Source organism: Lontra canadensis, unplaced genomic scaffold, assembly GCF_010015895.1.
Source record: "Lontra canadensis isolate GAN:19392208 unplaced genomic scaffold, GSC_riverotter_1.0 scaffold83, whole genome shotgun sequence".
NCBI classification, from domain to species: Eukaryota; Metazoa; Chordata; class Mammalia; order Carnivora; family Mustelidae; genus Lontra; species Lontra canadensis.
The window spans coordinates 5,573,298-5,595,733 of NW_022631077.1; the positions used below are offsets into that span (position 1 = coordinate 5,573,298).

General features: G+C 43.3%; 1 protein-coding gene across 2 annotated transcripts in view; it reads right to left on the reverse strand.

Annotated features, from left to right (window-relative positions):
• Positions 1 to 1,181: 1,181 nt before the first annotated feature.
• ASPH (aspartate beta-hydroxylase) overlaps positions 1,182 to 22,436 on the reverse strand; it is a 213,717-nt gene continuing 192,462 nt past the window's right edge. For both annotated transcript variants that reach the window (XM_032882625.1, XM_032882624.1), the window contains 4 exons: positions 20,632 to 20,767; positions 14,742 to 14,833; positions 14,237 to 14,370; positions 1,182 to 2,151 (listed from right to left, as the gene is read on the reverse strand). In XM_032882625.1, the coding sequence (XP_032738516.1) occupies positions 2,001 to 2,151; positions 14,237 to 14,370; positions 14,742 to 14,833; positions 20,632 to 20,767 (513 nt within the window). In that variant the 3' untranslated portion in view covers positions 1,182 to 2,000. The remainder of the gene's footprint in view (positions 2,152 to 14,236; positions 14,371 to 14,741; positions 14,834 to 20,631; positions 20,768 to 22,436) is intronic.

Sequence of the window (22,436 nt, forward strand, 5' to 3'; positions counted from 1 at the left end):
TGCTACCAGAATCGATTATTGCCAACACTTTGCAACAGTAATAATTCTGGCTTTTCAATTGGTGATATTGAGAATCCTACTGTAGTGACCTGATTTTAAATACCATATTATAATTATTAAGTTAAGAGCTAGTTTTTACTCTATGCCATGACTTCATTAAATGAATGTAAGATGATGGTTTAACACTGACAACTTATACTTTAAATTTCTTTATGTGTATGCAATATACATCTGAGAACCAAATTCAAGAAGTGACATGAATGTTATTACATGAGCATTGGATTGTATTGTCCTTTGTCAGTCATTTCTTCTGTTCAATAAATACTGAAGGACAAAACTCCTTTTGATTTTTCAAGAGCTTGGTTTTTCTTCTGGACTGTGGTCATTAATTTGGAGACTTTCCTCACATGCTTCTTCATCTATTTGAGTGGGACTGTTTTTGGCAAAATAGAAGGTAACAGGACAAATATTTTGCAAACCCTTCTACCTGGAAGCTAATGTCAAGCAAAAAGGGTACATTTTAATGGTAAAGAACTCTTTTTAAAAGAGATAAATCATCCTCCTTGTCCTTAGATGGAAAGGAAGCACAAGTGTTTTTTCTACCCATGAATGAAATCTGATAACCTGTCATTTCTTCAGCATTTTTGTTCATATTGGCTTAAAATTCAGGTGCATGAGCAACCTTACATTCATATATGTAACATGTCTAGTTTGATTGGAAACATGAAATATTTAATACATCAATGCCCTTCTAAATTAATAATTTGATCATCTTTGGAATAAGTAGGCAAGACCATTTTTCGAACAGTTGTTTCTATGCTGTGGGTAAGATTAGAGCTAACCTGTGGATAACAACTGCTACTTCTAAGCTCTATTTAAATGGCAGAAGTTTCTCAAGCCAGGGAAAGAGAAGAGTCTTTCGAACTCTTTCAGAGAAGAAGGCGATCCTAAACCCAGGACCAAGATCCTGGCATTCTTGGGCTTCCGCTCTGCCATCCTTTGTATTTTTATAAAACTGTGATGGGAATCCATGTACAGGGATTTACAACAGGCAAAGAGACTCTGGATTCGGGGCCTGTCTCAGATGCCAAAGAGCCCAAGGAGCCAGATGTCCTGGCAGCTGCCTGTCTGCCTCATCCCGAGAGAAAATTTTTACTTTGAGTAATGTTACTTTTTTTTTTTTCAGTTCTAATTCTTGGCATTAAAAAAATTTACTGGTGACACTTTTGTGACTCAATATAAAATGGCTCTGTGTCCTGTTTCAGTGTGAAAAGCTCCTCTAAGAAAGACAGCATCTCCACCATTTGCATGGCGAGGAGAGACATTAAGACAATGGCTCTTAATGAAGATATGAAAGCAAACAGACTCAGTGGGTGGGAAGCAGCACAGTTCACAGACATCAGCGTAATTACACCTTTCTCCTTTGTATTAGGAAAATAAAATTGCTTCTTTATGAGTGTCTTTTACTAAACAGAATTAAAAGAGGGAAGTCTGAGTTCACAGGGGAAGTCACCATTAAGTCAGCTAGAAGTAAAGCATTTACACAGCTTATTATTAAACTCAACAAAAAAGTAGTGGTACATGATGAAAACCATGGCCTAGATACCCTAGAAAAATATAATTGCATAGAAAAATTACAAACTGAAGTGACCCATTCACAGTTTCTACACGAATTCTCTTTGTACACTGACTGAGGCCTCTTCAAAGGGGGAAAAATATCTTTGGCTGACAAGGCAGAAGCTCTCACATCTTCACTGCAAATACGGCATCAGATGATGGGTGCTGTCGTGGGATGGACAGTGGGGGGCTTTCAACGTGAACTGCAGCAAGGCAAAATATTCCGTTTAGTGTCTTCTAACCCTAGGAGGAGCCTTAGAATTGGGAGAGCTGCCCATCAAGAGAATGATGGGCCCTCAAACTTGGAACCTCTGTCCCCACACCCGAGGAGATTGAGCCAGCAGGCAGCCTCTCTCCAGTGTGTCCCAAGCCTGCACGACATGCTAAATCGCAGGAAGGCTGTGTCTCTGCTGGGGTGTCAGCTCTGGGTGCCACACATCCACGATGAAGATCAGCCGGAAAGACGCGGCGTCCTGCCACACCTCGTGCTCGAAAGAGTCATCAAAGATGAGCACCTTGCCTTCTTCCCATGTCCTGGAACAGAAAAACACGGATTCAGAGGTCTGAGAGTCAATCCCTGGATATGTGGAGATGGGCACTTTCACGGTAACCTGTGGGATCTGACCAGGAAATTGGAACACGGAGCCAAGACTGATTCTTCCCTTGGTGATTAGGAAAGAATTTCAGGATCTTTACTATGAATATAGTTTTCAAAGCCCATCCCTGAGAGTGTGCAAAGGGCAGGCCACTCATGATAAGGGCAGACTTCTTACTGTGACCTTATCACAGGCCCTGCCATTATTCTTGGTCCAAGCCTAGGTGAGGCTTGTTGAAGCAGGCAAGCAGGCAAAGGTGTTGCTCATGCCCACGGGGACTTCCTGGTAAGTGACTGCATGCTATCCTTCCTGGCCTTTCAGAGAGTGGTCTAGACCTGTGGGTAGCACCTGGGCTCAGGCTTCTCAGTGCTTTGTATGCTCCCTGGCATGGGGCCATCGCATCTCCAAGGTATTTGCTCAACCCCTTCCATTTGTTGGCCTTCCATTTTATGGAAGAAAGATCCATTTTAGGGAAGGGCAGATTGGGAATGAATTTTGTTTCTATTTTGAATGTCACCTGCAGTGCAAGTGGGTTATCTCTGGAATATTTTAAGTCAAAGCCACGAGAAACATCCTTCAGGGCCTCCAGCATTACTTTGTAAGATATATGCATAGGAGCTAAGACCTAAACATTGTGCTCATCTAAATAAAGCAGTCAAGAGAGAAATGTGCAGGGGCAATTACACAGTGCCTTTCCAATCCAAAGAAAGTTTATTGCTGGTGTTACTGTTCTCCTCTTGTGAAAATAGGCATTATTGCCGATATGGTACATGATGAGTTCTGTTCTTAAGATGAAGTTTTTACCAGGAAACTTTCTTTAGATACTCAAATTCCACTCAGGCATTTGCAATTTTATGTCCCCTGACATAAAATTAGCAAATAATTAAAATTATAGGATGGAAAATGCTAGCTTGATTTCAGGTTACTGCATTATCATAAGGAAATCTACCTTCAGAAATAATATTTGTGTCTTTTTTATGCTCATTACTAGGAGATTAATCAATAGTAAATTAGGTAATATGTCATACTGCAGGGTTTCTCAATCTTGGCACTAGGGACATCTGGGGTCAGATAATTTGCTGTTGGGGGTCATCCTGTGCTCTGTGTATGTTTGGCAGCAGCTCTAGCCTCTACACACTAGAAGCCAGTAGCATGTGTTCTCCCACCAAATCACAAGAACTAAAACTGTCTCCAGTCATTGCCAAATGGTGGCCTGGTGATGGGGGGTGGTGAGAGGCAAATTTGTCCCAGACATACTGCATTAATATGACAACAACATTTCTAAGTTATTTAAAGTAAATGATAAAGTAACGAATATTTGCAAGTTATGAGTTCCTTGGAATTGAGAATCAACCTCCACGTCAGCTACTGCCCCACTCTACATGCTGTCCCACATGCCTAGCCTGATACTTGCATTCAGTAAATGGGCTGCTTAACTCTTCTGTATGATTCGTATTAAGGAGCAAAGGGTTCTACTGGAGTTCCATCCAAGTGTAGCCAAGAAATATAGAGACACAGGTACAAATGACAGAATATGTATTATTACAATGCAAAAACCAAACTTGGAAAAAAAGGGCAAAGAAGAGATAAAAAAATGAAAAGAAAAAAGAAATGAAATGACCCACAGCTTACAGAGTTTGGTGGTGATTTTCTAGGTCTTGGAGTTATTGGTGGAACTGTGCAATGTCTATGGGTACCATGGACAAGCCTAAATATAGGCAAAAGATAAGGCGGGGGGCGCTTTCAAGAGGGAAAGGCAGGACACCCATGTGCACAGCAGCTATACTCACTGTAGCCAAAAGGTGGAAGCAACCCAAGGGTCTACTGATGAATGAATGCGTAAGCAAAATGTGGGATATGCATACAATGGAATATTATTCTGGCTTACATAAAAAGGAAATTCAGACAATGCTACAACATGGATACTGTGACCTTTTGCTATATAAAATAAAGCCCTCATACAAGAACAAATATTGTGTGATTCCCCTCAGAGACAGTATCTAGAGTAGCCAAATTCACACAGACAGAAGGAACAATGGCGAGTTGTGGTTTAGTGTGCACGGGGCTTCAGTGAGATGAAGAGTCCTGTGAAAGGACGGGTGCCAGCGATGGTAGCATGATATGATCATATGTAACACCACTGAACTGTACGTACATTTAGAAATAGGGTGGTAAATGTTACATTCTGTGTGTTTCACCACAAATGAAATAGGAAAAAAAAAAAAAGAAAGAAAAGGCAAAGCGGAGCATGTGGTAGAAGAGAAGGGGAGAGAAACAGCAGAGTGCAATGGAGAAGTTATGGCCCTGAAGGGAAGTGGATTTAAACCTCTTAGCTCTGCCATTTACTACTAATGTGACCTGGGGCAAGTTGCTCGGCATCCATGAGCCTTTGTGTCTTTATCAGCATAGCTGATGTGAGGATTAGCGTATGACCAGCACAGAGAAGATACTCAATTAACGGTAGAGAACATAGAACAGAGGAGGAAGGAAAATACAGGAAGAAATAGGGAAAAGATGAAAGAGGTGATAATGTATGGGGGTGGTATAATGTTATCAAAAATAACCTTGGTGGGGTGCCTGGGTGGCTCAGTGGTTCTATGTCTGCCTTCTGCTCAGGTCATGATCTCAGGGTCCTAGGATCAAGTCCTGCATTGGGCTCTCTGATCAGCCGGGATTCTGCCTCTCCCTCTGTTCTCTCTCACTTTTTCTCTCTCTGAAATAAATATACAAAATCTTAAAAAAAAAAAAAATAACCTTGGCTTCATGCATGGATTTGCCTTCATTTGAGAAGACTGAAAATCTTGCAAGAGGGTGGGTGAGATATCAAAAATCTTCCATAGAATCTGCAGTATACACTTGGGCTGCAATGACAAGTGGTTCTCAATGTTTTCTGAGTGGCAGAGACTCCAGAATCTACTTAAAATATAGGAAGTAATTTAAAGACCCAAAGAAAATTCTAGGTTGTACAAAATTTTATTTTTTCACTAGATTCTGATAGGTGTAAGAAAGCCAAATGCCCTGATGAAACAATTTTTTTAAAGATTTAATTTAATTATGAGAGAGAGAGAGAGAGAATGGAGGAGGAGAAGAAGGAGAGGGATAAGGGGACTTTGCACTGAGTGTGGAGCCTGATGCAGGGCTCGATTTCAGGACCCTGAAATCATGACCTCAGCTGAAATGAAGATCAGACGCCTAACCGACTGAACCACCCAGGTACCCCCAAACCACTTTTTTTTTTAAACAAAAAATCTAGGAGGTATTCCAAAGAGTTGGATTCTTTTAGGGCCATCAAACTCATGGGGCAGCGTGTCCCATTATCTTCTATTTGCCCTTCCATTTTCTTTCCTACATTTTCCCAGAAAACAGCAAAGATACCCAATCATTTAACGTAGATTCCTTTTGAATACTTCAAAACTACTGTCTTTCCATCACTTACTGAGAGTTAAAGTGACAAAAAGTGCAGCCCTCATTAAACTCAAAACAAAGAACAATAAAACCCCATCCAAGCAACATGCAGGCTGAGTAACTGGGGTTAAGAAGAGAGAGATGGCTTTCCATCAAACAAGATAGAGCTAAAGAAGTCAAAGGTCTTTAGTTTTCTTCCGAATCACAAAGACTAATCCTAGTGAGGCCAAGAAACAGTATTCAGGCCACTTGCTTTGTGAGCAAAGCTCTACCACATGAGATTAAATTATACTCAAAGTATGACATGAAAAGCTCCCTCTGAAGAAAAGATTTCTCAGAGTCGCCTTTGAGCTTTCTGATGGTGCTCCCATGGCCTTTCTCTGAGGATTCAGAAAAGCAGGACTGGAGCGGGGATACTGTACCTTCTCCCCAGAGAGCTACCTCCTCTGACCTTCAGAGTTTCTTACCACTACAAGAAGAATCCCTCTCCCTGGTTTGCAAAGGATACGAGACTATCTGGCCGAGGACAAAGTGATATCATAGGATTTTTCAATTTCTCAAGTTGTAATTAACAATCCTGATAGACTGGTGGCGGTAGAACCTAACAACCAGAACTGTGTCATGGAATTGTCATCAACGTTAATAATGCTACTAGGTGCTTACAGAGTCTTCCACCTAAAAACTTTATTGGTCATATCTCAGGGATCTTTGCTAAAATGTTCTGAGGTAGGCAAGGGACATGGTTCTAACTTTCCAGCAAAGGAATCATACGGAAGTGAGTTTGGATGTCTGCTGTGATTCTGTGGAAAAAGAAGAAAGTCAGTAGCTTTGCTTCATCAGAGCCCAAACTTTAACTCAAGATCTAGATCAAGGTTTAGATCAAGACTAGGGGGTATTCTGTGTGCTGGGAGCTGCTGTGCTGAAGTGGCCTGTGAGGCATTGAAAAAGTTGAGTGGAATACAGAAAAGAGTCAAAGAGCTCAGGAATGAGGCTACTTAACACAGTGCTTATTAATTCTGATCTATTGAAATCTCTCAGGTCTGACTACATTAGAAATCCTGGCACCCACTAGAATTGAAACGTAAAACTCTTCTGTCTCTCTACCTAACACATTCAGACAGAAACATTCACACACATTCTCTATCTGGACAAAGCACTTTTCTGGAGTCTATGGCACCTGTGTTCTCATTCTGACAGCTGCAGTTAGCCATGTGATAAAGCACTTCATGTAGGGGCCTCAGTTTCCCGATCTGTGCAATGACAGAAGTGGATAAGATGGAATCTAAGCCTCCTTTCAGCTCTAAAATTATAATTCTCTGAGCTAAGCTATAGGTTAGGACTTTAGTCTTATTACATTTCACAGGATATACTCAACAAGCTTTCATCTGAGAAATGGGTTTAGCATTTGCTATTTTATTTAATGTCAAAATATGAATTCCAGTAAAAGATGGCTAACTTCACTAAGGGGCTCTCTTCCCAACAGATTGTGTACGTATGGACCTCTAGTGTTATCTCCCAGTCCCTCAAGGAAGAGCCCCTGCCTGGCTGCCATGGGGCTTCTCTCCTCTCCACAGAGGCCTGGGGATTCCAGATTATGCCCTCCTGCCCACCCTGCGGCTGCCTCTGTGGCTTCCCCATCTTGGGTCCCAGCTCAAGCAGTAGCAGAAGGCTCTGTCTCATAGCTGAGGAAGTAAAAAAAAAGGACAAAGAAAGAGAAAAGGCAGAAAACTCATAGGACCTCAGATGGGATGCCACTGCCTACTCCCCAAGTACCTCTAGTTCTAGGGTAGGGGCATGGGGAGGGAAAGGAGAGATGCAGGAGTTGTGGGGGTAGAGCTATCAGCTGTGCTCTTGCCGGTCCTCCTTTCCCGGTGCCCCTCCAGGCCCCATGCCCATCAAACCATAGTCTCCAACTGTACCTGTACCATCCTTCCACTAGCTCAGGCCCCGCACACCCTTGGTTTCCTATCTTGTCCCCTAACTCCTTAGAGACACACCCCCTCCCTGTCAGAGTGCTCACTCCAGGTTACATGAACCTTCTCCAACGGTGGAAGAGGGCTTGGTCTCACTCCCTGGAATGTAAGGGACAAAAGTCCCAATTTCTGCAGCAACCAAACAACAGGACAGTAAAAAACAAGTACGCTGAGTCCACCCGGCATGTAGTACTCTGTAAATACAGTCCCGAGGGCATCCCTATGGATTGCTTTGAAACTCAAAGCCACAGAAAGATATGCTTTGATTCTTTTCCCATCTCACAGACAAAATTAAGGCTCAGACAGGTTATGCAAGTTGTCTAAAGATCGTGAGGTAAAAGATTTGGAGGGCTGGCCCAAGAACCACCATATCCTTTCATATTGCCATCGCAAAATGGATTCCACCTTTCCAATTTCTCAACGATCAGTTCAACAGACAAAATGTACAGGATTCATATTCTGTGTGGGACCGGCCATTTCCTGTGGGGGTGTCGCTGGGTATGTGTGTGGACGAATGCTGTCAACACACTGTGCCAACCAGAATGGGGATTAGGAAGACTCCTGTGATGTTTTTAATTCACCAAGTTGCTCAAGGAAAGGAAGAGGGCAAAACGTTACCTATTTAATAACAAACCTTCTGGAAAGCTATCCGGTTAAAAGGCCATTCTCGACCTGCAACCCCAGATGGGCACACTTGAATGGTGACTTGTGGATGAGGTCACGTTATGGTTAAGATGGAAGATGGTTCTGTTTTGTGAAACAGAAGAGCTAGGATTCTGGGGAAAATCTTAAGACTTGATCTTCTTGGATACTTTATAAAAACCAAACAAATGTTGCCTAGGAACAATTCATGGCGGCTCTAAAAATTAAGTCTTTCTCTTACTGTTAATATTTTAGTGGGCCTTCCCCCAGGATCTTCCTAATTAGAAACTTGAGAGATTAATGAAAAAAAATGCTATAAACTACTTGAAGTGTGTTATGATAGAGGGCCATTATTTCTACAGCCATGGAGAGAGGAACTGAATGACTTCTTGCCAATTTGCAATGCTGACGCGAATGCTGACGCCCACTTAGCTGGTGTGTATTGGTCTTGTCTAGTATTTCGGGCTGGCCATTTGCAGGCAATAATGCTGAGTCTCCAGGAGAGCCACATGGAGACTCATTTTTTTTTTTCCTGCAGCCTGGTTCTAGAACATCCTAGATGCCCTCTGGGAGACTCAGTACAAAGAATTCCTGTCTGGGATCGTCCAAAGTTCAAACCACTTGGCCATGCTGTGAGGGTAAAAAGTAGCTGCCACTTGCCAGTGGCATGTTTATCCACTGGCTCAAGTTCATTCAGCTTTGGATCCAGGTCGTAAATGAGCTCATTTGATAGACCGCAAAGCATGGCCTGTCAGCGGCGACACAAAGGGCCCGAAGTGGAGACTATCCAGCTGCTTACGTTGCTTGATACCTTGCTGTCTGGAATGAAAACCAGCATTCACAGTGATCACCTTTTAAGAACAGGATGATCTTAATTTTGTAACCACCCTCACCAAAACCCCAAAAGCCCAGAATGGATATGGATAGGCTCGGGTTATCATCTCAGGGTCCTGGGATCGAGCCCCACATTGGGCTCTCTGCTGAGTGAGGAGCCTGCTTACCCCCCATTCTCTGCCTGCCTCTCTGCCTACTTGTGATCGCTCTCTCTCTGTCAAATAAATAAATAAAATCTTAAGAGATTTTATTTATTTATTTGGAGAGTGAGAGAGAGCATGAGAGGGGAGAAGGTCAGGGGGAGAAGCAGATACTCCATGGAGCTGGGAGCCCAATATAGGACTCGATCCCGGGACTCCAGGATCATGACCTGAGCCGAAGGCAGCTGTTTAACTGACTGAGCCACCCAGGCGCCCTGTAAAATAGGAATTTTAATAATGCCTTAGGATAGTCATGAAGATTAATAAATTAATGTGCGTGGTATCTCAGAGCCGCTTCGCAAGCAAGCACGCTATTTATCATTCCTGTGTTCCTCCTCCTCCTCCTCCTCACGAATCATACATATGCAGGTATTGAGAAACATGTGGGCAATATCACTGAGTATCCAGATCAAAAATAATATTGGCTTTTTCCTGTCGTGCTTCTCTGTGTTTTACAAATAATGTACAAGGAATGTGCATCACACATCAGTTTTACAGTCAGAAGGCATTTATGAATTTTAAATGATCATTTTATTTATACTGATAAAAGGTTGCCTCCTGCAAGCTCATCTTCAGATAAAAATTGCTGCGCTGCGTTTCGCAGGGATGGACTATTTAAACAACACGGGTGCTAGCAGGACTCACACAGCCCCGGAGAAACAGTGATGTGATTATTAATACCTGAGAACAGCAAAGCACAAATTGTTACGAGTAAACTACTCTTTCGAAAGTGGAGAGGATCTGAAAATTGCTTCCTGTTGCCTAGCACAAGGAAGCCTGATTTCTTGGTGTATGTGTTTCTCTTTCCACACTAATAGTATTTCTAGAATAACAGCATGAAACTTCCTGGTTTCCTGTTATGGTCTCTCTATCTTCAGAGTTTAGAAACTGCCTGTCTCCTCTTCAGATATCTAGCCATTTTCACTGTAAGCATTACAGAGTACTTTAACGGACCCATGTCTCTTAGGAAAAACACTGTTTCTGTAATGAAGTACTTCACCTGACCCAATCACCCTTGAGTGAAGGCTTAACTGAGGATGAGAACGTAACACAATATAAACAAGAGGAGGGACACAGAGAAGGGGGTTGACCAGAGATCATGATGAGGAGGAAAGGCACTGATGCTTATGGGATCTCCAGGGCCGAGAGAACCAGAAGTGTTTATCCTCTGCAAAATGGGTAAAAAAGATGTGGTCCATATACACGATGGAATATTATTTAGCCACCAGAAAGGATGACTACCCAACTTTTGCATTAAGATGGATGGGACTAGAGGGGATTATGCTAAGTGAAGCAAGTCAAGCAGAGAAGGTCAGTTATTATATGGTTTCACTTACTTGTGGAACGTAAGGAATAGCATGGGGGACATTAGGAGGAGGAAGGGAGAAATGAACGGTGGGGAATCAGAGCGGGAGTCGAACCATGAGAGACTATGGACTCGGGGAAACAAACTGAGGGTTTCAGAGGGCAGGGGTTGGGGGATGGGTTAGCTGGTGATGGGTATCAAGGAGGGCACATATTGCATGGAGCACTGGGTGTTATACACAAACAATGAATCATGGTACACTACACCAAAAACTAATGATATACGCTATGGTGACTAACGTAACAAAAAATTTATTAAAAAAAAAAAAATAAATTGGCAACCTCAAGAAAGAATAAAAAGACCAAGGGAGGGCACAGAGATTCTCCTAAGGTACAAATTTAAAAAAACAAAACAAAATAAAACCACCATCCTGGCCCAATTCTTGGTAGGTGGGTGGAAAGTCCTTATTAATAATCACACAAAATCCACAACCAGCAAGTTATGGTTATCAATAGGAACTTCCTGTCACATGAAGTCGCTTGTATTTTAGTACAGCAGAAATGGAGGGGCTGATGGGTTAACCTTCTTGCTCAAGCGCACCCTCCACGTGAGTGGCAGGGCTTGGGCTCCTTCCGGTAGGTGAAGACAGTTCACCTAATCAGGCTTCCGGCTTAAGGGGAGGGGTTGGCAGTCCCCTCCTTTGTCAAGCACGGTCACTGAGTGTTTGCTGGGAGTCTGGGGGAGGGGGACACACTATGCATGTGCTGCTGGGTCCCCTCTCCCATGGTTGTGCTGGTGGTGAGAGCCCTGCTTGGCTTCTTGTTTATGCCTCCAGCACTGCCCACCTTCTCCCCTTTCTCGCCGCCACAGAGGTGCCCTCAGCCTGGGTTTCTCATTGCCTCATGGCCTCTGATGACTAGGATCGGGGCCTGCCTGGCCTTCTCTCTATCTATTTCTCAACAGACTTTTGTCCAGTGATTTTTCCCAAAGTATCTATAAGCAGGACGGATTGGAAATTAAAAAAAAAAAAAAAAAATTGAAAGGAGGAAGAAGGGGGAGGGAAGGAGAGACAGAGACAGAGACAATAAACAAGTCTATAAGCATGAGGCAGTACTCAAGGAACAGGCCTGGTGCTCTTGCCGTCGTCACTGCCCATGGTTATTTGATCTTGTTCCCCAGCATTCTCTCCGTATTTCCAGAGTTCCCCACCATGTCCTCACCCCTCTTCCCTTTGGTGGACACCCTGCAGACCCAAACGGAGTTCCCAAAGGCTTGATAAGATCCATTCCATCTGGGGAGGAACCACTCCCTGTTCAGCTATCTCTGATTCTTGTCCTGGTCCTGCCAGCTCTGGCCTCTGCTGCCCCATCTCCTTGATGGTTCTCCTTTGTCTTTCTGCCTTCTAAGTGTTGGATGCGTTTGCAGCGTCTTAAGCTTCCTCCAGAACCTCCTGCTAAATCTGTCCCTTGAACCTTTATGTCTAGACCCGATTTCTCTCCTGAGCTCCAGGCAGCTATATCCAGCCACCTCCTGGATGTTTCCACGACTGTGTTCCCACAGCAACTTAAATCAAATGTATACAAACACGGAACTCACTATCCATTTCCCTGAACTTGCCTCACACCCCCCAAGATCTGAGTATTTGCTAAAGCATCAACAGGCTCCTACTGACCAAAATGGACAGCGCCGAGTCACCTTGAACTTCCCCGCCCTTGCACCGCACTTGGGATTCACTTGAGTTAGTCTTCATATCTCCCTCACCTGCTTGTTATGCTCCCTTTGTTCCCAGCATCCCAAGTCCAGCTCTTCTTGGGTGGGCTGCTGTGACAAGCTGTTAACTGTTCTTCCTGTTTTCCCCACAGCTTTCCCCCATGGCTTCCAGAATATCTTCCCGACAAAGCTCAGATCCCACTCGCTGGTATTCGAAGCCTTGTAGGATTGCGCTTCTATTCCACTCGTTCACTTTCCGACTTATTCTGCATGTGCTGCTAAAGTCTGTAAACAAGGGGGTGGCTCCAATGTCATGGAGGGCTACGTCAGCCAACCAAAGCCTAAGCCAGAGTCAGTGCCCTTGAATCTGAGGAGGTGAGGTGCAGCGCAGCCAGTCACAAACAGCCAACCAGCCATCCCCAAACAAGGCAGCCACCTACACTGTACCCAGTCAAATACTTGTTGTGCTTTGCTTCAGCATCTTCTCTATGGAAACCCTGTCCCCACCTACTGCCCGGGCACGTTCCTAATCCCCTTTTGTTTGATACTATCTGATGTGAAAAGGTGTACACCCAAATCAACTTTTGAAAATTTTAACGTGTTTTAACGGTTTACCTACACGACAGTATCTACACTCTTGGTTGCAGAAATCACTCCGTATGCTTCACATGTGCCTTATAATTTCTGGTTTCTGTGCCTCTGCAGATCCTGTTCTTTTAGCCTGCAATGCCCTTTTCTCCCAGCTTTAAATTTCCAAGCCTTCCTGTCTTTAAAAATCACTGCTGTCAAGATTCTCAACCCCAGCAGCAAATGAGCTACTTGCCCATTGGCCCATCTGTAGCATTTTTATCTCTGCCTCTCTTACGACTCACAACATCTGAGCCTGTACTATGTCCCTGATAAGCCACGTCTGGGAGGGAAAGGCCCCCCCATCAGATTCAACTTTGAATCTTTGCCATCCAGGTCCAGGGTGGGCAGGTCTCTGCCAATAACCAAACAAATGACTCACGAACAGCCCCCTCCATCTACTGAGGACCATGACAAAATGCCCAAGAAAACAACAACTTGGTTTCCGAGCCTACAGTTTATAGAGATTAGGCGAACATATGCTAATTGATAAAGAGCAATGGAAGATAAAGAATAGGATTATGGAGAATATACACCATATACATTCTATTAAGTCTGAAAAGAGGCTCCTTTTTAGGAATTGACACTGGATCTTAGTAATAGGTTTATTTCAGATGGGTGAAAAGAAGGGCCTTTTGGCGGGGGGAGGGAGTAATCGGATTAGGACAGCGAAAGGCATGGGGAGAAGGGCCTAACATTCACCAGGTCCCACTGCCGCTAGATGTGGGCTCCGTGCCATGTGTGCATTATTTCATTTAATCCTACAACAATCCTGAAAAGCAGAGAGCATCAGTGCCAATTTTATAAGGAAGGAGGCGAAGGCTCAGGGGGATCAAGGAACTGGGCAAGGTCATGCAGGATTAGGTGCTGGAGCTGGGCTGGAAACAGGCAGCCTGCTTCTGTTGCACCACACTGCCTTCGAGCAAAAACCCGAAGTATTACTGGGTATTTTCTTCAGGAAGGGGGGCTCTTTGCATTGATGAACGAACCACTCAAGCTGCAGAGCAAGAAGCAGGGCTCGGGGCGACGTAGCCAACTCTGAATGCAAGTCTGCCGCCCCTCTAGAAAGAAAAGCGAGGGGGCTCTTCCCTGAGTTGAGAGCAGTGTGGGGAGGAATGATTAGGCAGGGCAGCCCTAGAATGAGGGGTGCCTCTAGACTCGCAGAAAACACAAACACGGGCACAGGCTCGACTCTAGATGGATGTCACCCATCCCAGCCTCCTTCAGTTACAAAGGAAGAGAAATAAGCCAAGTGAACATAGATGGCTTGTAATGAACACTCAGCCTCAGAGGCGGTAAGAGGGACAGTGATGGCAGGAGACGTACTTGGTCTCGTTGGCGCAGCGGATCTTGCAGCCTTTCTTGGGAATGACCAAGCCCAAGTGCATTCGAAGCCTGCAGTTGGTGGGCCCCGTGTGCGGCCACACGTGTGTTCCCGGGTGCATGACCGAGTATTTGATCTGCGCAGAAAATGGAACAAACTGGTCATCCATTTACGGAGGGGTAGAGGAAGAGCTCAGTTAAAGTGACAGGATAAAATTCATGTAAATTTTGAATCATGAAAATTCAATTTGAATTTGGACCTTTGTTAAGAATCAGAATTTATATTTTTGTCTTATTGCTTTGATAAGGACTCTCATTTTCTACCAAGCGCTAACACTGAACATTTCCCGCCCTCAATTCTGACATGGACCACAAGAAAATAGGTTTGGTTAAAAAGTGAAAAAAGACGCCTTCGTTGGGCCAGTAACGGCTTCATCATAAAGGTCTGCACTCCCTTATTCCTAATAACAAACTGTGTTCTTCCCGTGACTGAAGACACGCTTGGTACCTGTCCTCTTCGGCATCCTGTCGTCTCGGGAAATTTATCTAGTAATGAACAGGTTTTAGGAGCTCCTTTACAGGCATTTTCATTTTTTCTTCCTAGAACAAGACATGATAAAATCATTGTTAGAAACAAATCACAGTAAAACTTTAACTCGTCCCGTTTTGACCAGATGCAAACTGTACTGTCACCCTCACTAGGAATGAGAAGGCTAAACAAACAGAAGAAGACAAAGTGTCACAGACAGTGACTGGCAGAAAAAGGACCAGAAATCTCCACCCAGTGTCAGACTATGTGACTAAGGCTGTCTACTGGGCAAGGTGAGTGTTGAATATTTACTCTTCTCCCTGTGACAGGTAGAATAATGGCCCCCTCCCAAGGGTGTCCGTGTTGTAAGCAGGAGCCTATGAGTAGGTTATGCTATATGGCAAGAAGAAACGGAAACTGCAGATGACACTGAAATTTCTAATCAGTTGACCTGAAAATAAGGAGATTGTCTTGGATTAACTGGATGGGCCCCATGTAATCAAAGAGTCTTTCAACAAGGAAGAGGGAGGCAGAACAGAGTGATACAGGATGAGACCTGACAGGCCATCTCTGGCTTTGAAGATGGAAAGCACCTGAGAACCAGGGAATGTGGGCAGATTCTAGAAGCTGGAGCCTCTAGACGTAATAGAGCACTGAGGGCACTCTGATTTAAGCTCAGTGAGACCACTACTGACTCCTGACCTCCAGAACTGTACATTTAATACATTTGTGTCATTAAAAAAAAAAAAGATTTTATTTATTTGGGACAGAGAGGCAGAGATAGCGACAGAGAGCGTGAGCAGGGAGGACAGGGAGAAGCAGATGCCCCACTGAGCAAAGAGCCTGGATGTGGGGCTTGATCCCAGGACCCTGGGATCTGACCTGACCTGAAGACTGGCGCTTAACTGACCCAGCCACCCAGGCACCCCAAATTTGTGTCATTTTAAAGCCTCTAAGTTTGTGGTAATTTTTTAGAGCAATCATAGCAGAGTCTGTAAGGGAAAAAAATAGCTTATATTTCTAACCTAAAAATGCATTTCTAGGACTATATCAAAGAGTTACTGCAACATTTTAAATTGGAATTTAATATATATTTCATTGTACAGATCATACTTCATATGTCAATCAAGTATAGGATTTAAGAAAAGAGGGGAAGAGATGGTAATGAGAGATGATGAGAGATGACGTTTTCTATGACCAGCTGTGTCGGTAACACAGATTTTGGGACATGGTCTTAAACATCCTGGACTGTGCAGATTTTCTCACCACTGACAGAATAACTGTGTCTTAGGGAAGACATGCTTAGAAAGGTACACAGAATTATTTGCTCTTATGTAGGAGTAAAACAATGGATTTTTTTAAAGATAGAAAAATTTTAATTCCATACTCAAGATTCTTACGAGGGGCTGCTACATCTAAAGCTGAATTTAATCTTATTTAATATTGGTTGTGTCCTACGATAATCATACACTGAGAATAAAATGAGAGTTACAAGGGAGGCAACTTAAAAGTATTCTTCTCAAATGGACCTCAGTGTTTTAGAACACAACTTTAATACGTATACTAGTTTTTCCTAAGTAAACTTTTTGCCCCTTGAGCAAAACGTTAGTTGCTGTTTTTAGGGGTTAATGGAGTACCCTGCTGAGCTGAAAGATAAACGCCAGTTTGACCAAATAGATGTCTGCTTGTGTCCTCAGAAAGTATTTTTAAGCCTGCTTCCCATGCCTTCCCTTACACAGGATCTGGGGATGGCTTGGCAGAAGTCCCCAATTCTGGGTCCCAGGCTGTGCAGACAGCAGTTAAGGGAGGCTTGGAGGCTTGAGGAGGAAGCAGAAGTGGCTGGACTTTCCATGTGTTGTACCTTAATGAACAGGTAACCAAATGGTCTGGATGTCACTAGGACTGCCCCTTGGTCAAGACTAAATTAGAGAGAGCACCTCTAGCCATTTAGACACACACATCTTTTCTAGTCTTGTAAACACATCCTCTCTGTAGGGGGAAAGCTGTTTAGTAGATGCTTGACCTTCGTGGATCACCACTGGTAGCTTTAAAGAGTCATATGGATGGTGAAGATTTAGAAATGCAACGACAGGAGCGCCTGGGGGGCTCCGTCGATTAAGTGTCTCCCTTCCGCTCAGGTCATGATCCCAGGGTCCTGGGACTGAGCCTCATGTAGGGCGGCTTCCTGTGGGGAATCTGCTTCTTCCTCCACCCCTCCCCCCACTAGTGCTCGCCTGTTCTCTCTCTCAAAACTGAGTTAAAAAAAAATCTTGAAAAGAAAATAACCCAAGACCTTAAAATCCGAACTATTTCTTAAAAAGTGTATTCACATGGAAATGAGTATCCAATTGATTCTTCCAAATCTGCACTGACAGAACTTCTAGGGCCATCTTGCCCAAGAACCAAAGTCGATCACTTCTTGGGAGTTACTTTAAACTCGGTGAGAAAAAATAAAACAACCATAAATCTACCCTGAATTCAGCTGCTTGACAGTTTCCTCCTCTGTTCCTCGCAGCTGCTTTATACTCCATGATGTGACAAAACAGTAAATGATGCTTCAAAGTGCAGGTCTGGGAGACCAGCAATCCCGGGGTGGAGGCCTGGCTGCACCACTTGGTAGTTGTGTGATGCGAACGTTTCTGTGAGTCTCTGCGCCTCAGATCCTCATCCAAAAAAGGATAATGAAATTAGGGCCTCGAGTAGGGGGTTATTACTGGGATCGGTGAGTATTCTCGGGAGATCTGACAATTATCTAGTGGGTGATAATGGTACTACTTTTTTACTACAAAATAATCCTATGTTATATAATAATAAAGCATGTAATGGAGGGGTGGTGGTCTTAGGTCATGGGTACTTGGGTCACGGTTACGAACGTGGACTCTGGGTCCACTTTGGCTGGGATTCCTGCTGTGCCACTAATTTTGTGACCTCCCTGTGCCTCGGTTTCTCTTCTCTAAAATACAACAGGAATCGTACCTCTGTCACCAGGTGTTGTAGGCATCAGATGAGTCCTTTTAAGTATGTCAGGTGGTTCCTGGCTCACAGTGAGCACCATGGAACTGTTGTTACATTCCATTTTTTTTAAAATAGTTTATTTATTTTTTTGAGAGAGAGAGAGAGAGAGAGAGAGAGCAGAGGCAGGGGAGAGGCAGAGAGAGAAGCAGACTCTCTGCTGAGCGGGGAGCCTGACTTGGGGCTCGATCCTAGGACCCTGAGATCATGACCTGACCTGAAGGTAGATGCTTCACTGACTGAGTCACCCAGGTTCCTGTAAAGGTCTTGGGTTATATCTTTTTTAATTTCGAGGCTCTGCTGGAATAACAGGTTCATCTTGCATGACAATTCTGACCAACCGACAGTGGCCACCTAGAACACCGTTGAGAAGGATTCAGAGGTTCAGTCTGAGCTCATCCCGAAAGGCTACTGAGACTGGTCAGCACTGTCCCCTCTGGCGCTGGAACAATGAATGACTGCACATGTAGGGCATATTGGCTAACGATATATTTTAGTGTTCACTGTTGCTGATAATTAATAAATGAGCAAAACAGATATTCTATAACATTCACTTAGTAATCTGAAAACATTTGTAGGGGAAAACCATAATTTACGTTTGTGGGCTCCTTTTCCTCCAACCCCCAAAAGTTGACCATTTAAAAAGGAATAAATATTCTTCAGTCTTGATTATGCGGCCGGGAGACCCACAATGATTCCCACTACCATTTGGAGAAAAATGAAACCTCTAGCCACAGCTTTAAGGCCTTTAGCTCTCTAGCAGCGTCCTTTCCTAACTAGAACAAGACAATCTCTTTAGTGTTAAGTAAACCAGATATTCATCAGCCTCTATACCTGAACTCTTAGCATGAATAAGAAATGCCATGCTGCCTCTCTTCCTCACTTTTCCCCAACCCCTCCTGCCACAGGATTCTCTCCAGCTTCTGAGCCAAGCACCTGGGAGAACATCTGCCATCAGGGGCCCCATCCTAGTTCTATACAAGCTATGGTACCAGTTGTCTTCAAAATTCTTTAAACTATGAATTTGCTTCTGAAAGACATTACTGGATTCCTCCCAGAAGCCTGGAACCACCAACAGAAGGCCCCAAAGAACCTTAACGAAACTTCCTAAAAGAGAAACTATGTGTCTTATATTCTCTTATGACAAAAAAAAAAAAAAAAATTCTATTTAATTAACTGCAACTAATTAGAAAACACAAGCTTGTTTTAGCCCTCACCCAAAATGCACATACAGCTCAATCATTTTGAGTCAAAATGGAAATCAAGATAGAAATGCAGTCATTTTCTGGAAATAATACAAGTGAAAATATCACACATTACAGCTTCAGGAATATATTTTGCCACAACTAAAACGTTTTTAAAAAGATGCAAAAATTTCAAGTCAAAATGTTGCCTTCAACCAAATCTTGTCTCCATTATTTATTTTCTTGCTTGCTTAATACTTTCATCTGCCCTAAAATGCTTTGCAGATTTCAACTTTATCAAAGCACCTGCTGTTCGCAGAGACTCTGGTTCTGGAAATTACTGCCAGGATGCCTGCTTTTCTGCAGCCTTGTTCTAGGAAGCGGGAGGATGTTAATGAAACGGAGGCATCAGATGAACTCCTGAATGAACGCTTGAGGCCAAGAGAACTCATACATTCTAGTGAGACTCCAACAGATAAAATCAGCATGCTGTTCACCTATTGACCTTGTAGCAACCTGAAAAAAAAATCTTGTTGGAAAAAAGCCGAAAAATCACATGCTCTCTCTGCTGATGGACGCATCCTTGAAAGTATTACTGAAGTAGCTCTTCTTTTACGAGTAAACCATTCGGAAAGCGTAAGTGAGATAAACAACTGCTTATTTGTCCTTTAATGTAAACCCACTGCTTGGTCTCCCAGTGTATTCGGTGCAGCTGAGTGTGTGCCACACGTACTGAGTGGTCTTCAAAATGGATTTATTTTTGGATAGCTATTGTTAACCCAGGATGATGAGATTTTCCAGGAAGAGAATTAGGAAAAACCTTAAAGCCCAAATTCAATGCTCCTCATTTTCAGGATAGATTGATGTATTAACTCATCGAATACACACATACTGGGGCCCCGCGTATGTGCCGGAGCCTGGCTTCAACCCAAGGAATGTTAGGTTGAATGTGTAGCACTTCCTATTCTTTTTTTTTTTTTTAAGATTTTATTTATTTATTTGAGAGAGAGAGAGTGAGAGAGAGCATGAGAGCAGAGAAGGTCAGAAGGAGAAGCAGACTCTCCATGGAGTTGGGAGCCCAATACGGGACTCGATCCCAGGACTCCGGAACCATGACCTGAGCTGAAGGCAGTTGCCTAACCAACTGAGCCACCCAGGCACCCCAGCACGTCCTATTCTTGAAGAGCACAGACACTAATTATCATTGCCTGTCACTCTGGTCTTTTATCATCTCCAACCCACGGGGATCCCATTTTGGCACGCAATGTCGTCTCCACACCATGGAGCAAATGAAGCTCTGGGGAGGTCCTTTCTAATATAGTAATTAGCATGTGGTGGACTTTTCGATTAAGCCTACATAGTAGGGTCACTCTTTATAACTTATCATTTAATGGGAAAGACCAGGAAAATCAGAGTATTATATATATTTATCCAAATACACATGTGAGCATACCTACATACACACACACACACACACATAGATTTACATGTGAACACAGGCACACACAAATAAGTGTTCACATGTAGTTTTAAGAAACAATGATGGATTTCGATAATATATATTTTTTTGGGCCGTTTCATTTAAGTTGGGGAATTCCAGCTCTGGGAAGACTCAAGCCTTCTTCCCATGAAGTTATTGGCTGCAGAGAACAATCTAGAAGTCAGGAGCTCACCTTGCTGCCACAGCGTAAACTGGCTCCAGTCGCCCTTCTCCCTCAGGTTTTCATCTTCAGGCAGGAAGAGGCCCTTGGCTTTATCCATCACTGCAAGGCCTTCGTCACGGATTAATTTCCAGTTTCTTTCTAAGGACTAAAGAGAAGATTCCGGTTTTACTGGACTGATAATACGCCTGCTAGTCATTAGGATGACTCTCAGCTTTTTGTTTGTTTGTTTGCTTAATAAAGTAATGAAATCTGTGCTCTCATCGAGGTTGCTTAATTTCTATTTCCTCTGGGACATCTTGTCAAGGGTTTAAAAAAGCCCTATTATTATTTTTGAGAACTCAACGTCTTTGCAGGATGAAAATGTCAATAATTCCTCAGGGAATAACCCCCTCCAAAAATTACTTTAATATTTGCCTAAAGGTTGTTGTTGTGTTTTTGTTTTTGTTTTTAAAGATCACAAGTGAACAAGACTGTTGGCTCTTGTTGACCCTGTTATATCAGTATGTTATAGAATGTTCCATGAGACCACCTGGCATGGAAAGAATACACATCAGGGACTTCATTTCATCTTTCAACAGAGGTCCTCATGAAGATGCCACTCAACATGGTAAACTGTAATTACATTTCAAAGGCATTGGGAAAGTGTCACCAGAACATGTGATGAATTACAAAGTGAACAGCACAGCAAAGCAAAGCAAAGCAAAGCAAATAAATGCCTTGATGTTGAGAATTCAGCCAAACAAAAACATTCCTGACTTCTCCTTTACCAGGGTGCGTTAGCTCCTGTCAGAAAGTGGGTTTGAGAGCAGCAGAGGGGCCAGGCAGAGGCTGGCAGATGTGTGGAAGGAGTCTTCTGGAGCTCTCCGTCCAGGTCAGCCTCGCACTACACCGTGATGCGGATGAAGGTGGGAGCAGAGCGGAAAGCAGGCGGGAGCGAGCCTGTGGAGTGGCAAACTGAGAGGAACTACCCTGAGGGAAAAAGAACAAAACTGCATTCCTACTGTATGCTGAGACTCATTGTACAGATAAACTGGGATTTTGAAATGTTAATAATGCCAAACACTTCTGTGTTAAACGAAAGGGGGACGGAGTAGTTCAGTAAACGGGTACATGGTGAGGGAGGTGCGGGATACCTGATTTCAAGAGTCAAAGAGCTTGAGGGCAGGGCACTAGAATGAGTGAGTTACAAAGAAAAAGAAAGATTTTGACACACAAAAAGTGAAAACAACAATTGGTGCTCCCTGAAAGTGGATTAAGGTGCTGTGTACAACATGGCTCTCTCTCTTTTGAATTAGTCCAGCAAAACTGGTTGACCCATTATTGGCTTGAGCAAAGCATGAGACAAAGTGTGTTAAGGTGTTTTGTTTTGTTTGTTTTACCAGCCCATGTTTTATGAATTCGTGATTCCATGTAGGAAAGTGATAAGGAGCCAGGAGAGCTCCGAGAGACAGATGTCCTCAGAGATTTGTGTGAAAACATGGTGCCAACTTCAGCCCAGCCCAGGGAACATTTTTTACATTATTAGTTTTATTAAGATATTCTAGGGCCAGACATAGATTTTTAAGATTAGATACTGATTTTCTATTTCTTCTTTCCCCCTTCATTTCTTTGAGTCTACTGGTTTATTTCCTTTTTAAACGTCAGCATCACTGAGGCATAACTGACAAAACTGTAAAGCATGCATCATGGTGATTTGATATGCGTATGCATTGTGAAAGGATTTCCCCCATCTGGTTCATTAACACATCCATCACCTCAAAAATTTATCTTTCATTTTTTCATTTTTAAATTTTTCTGTTGAGAACATTTAAGTT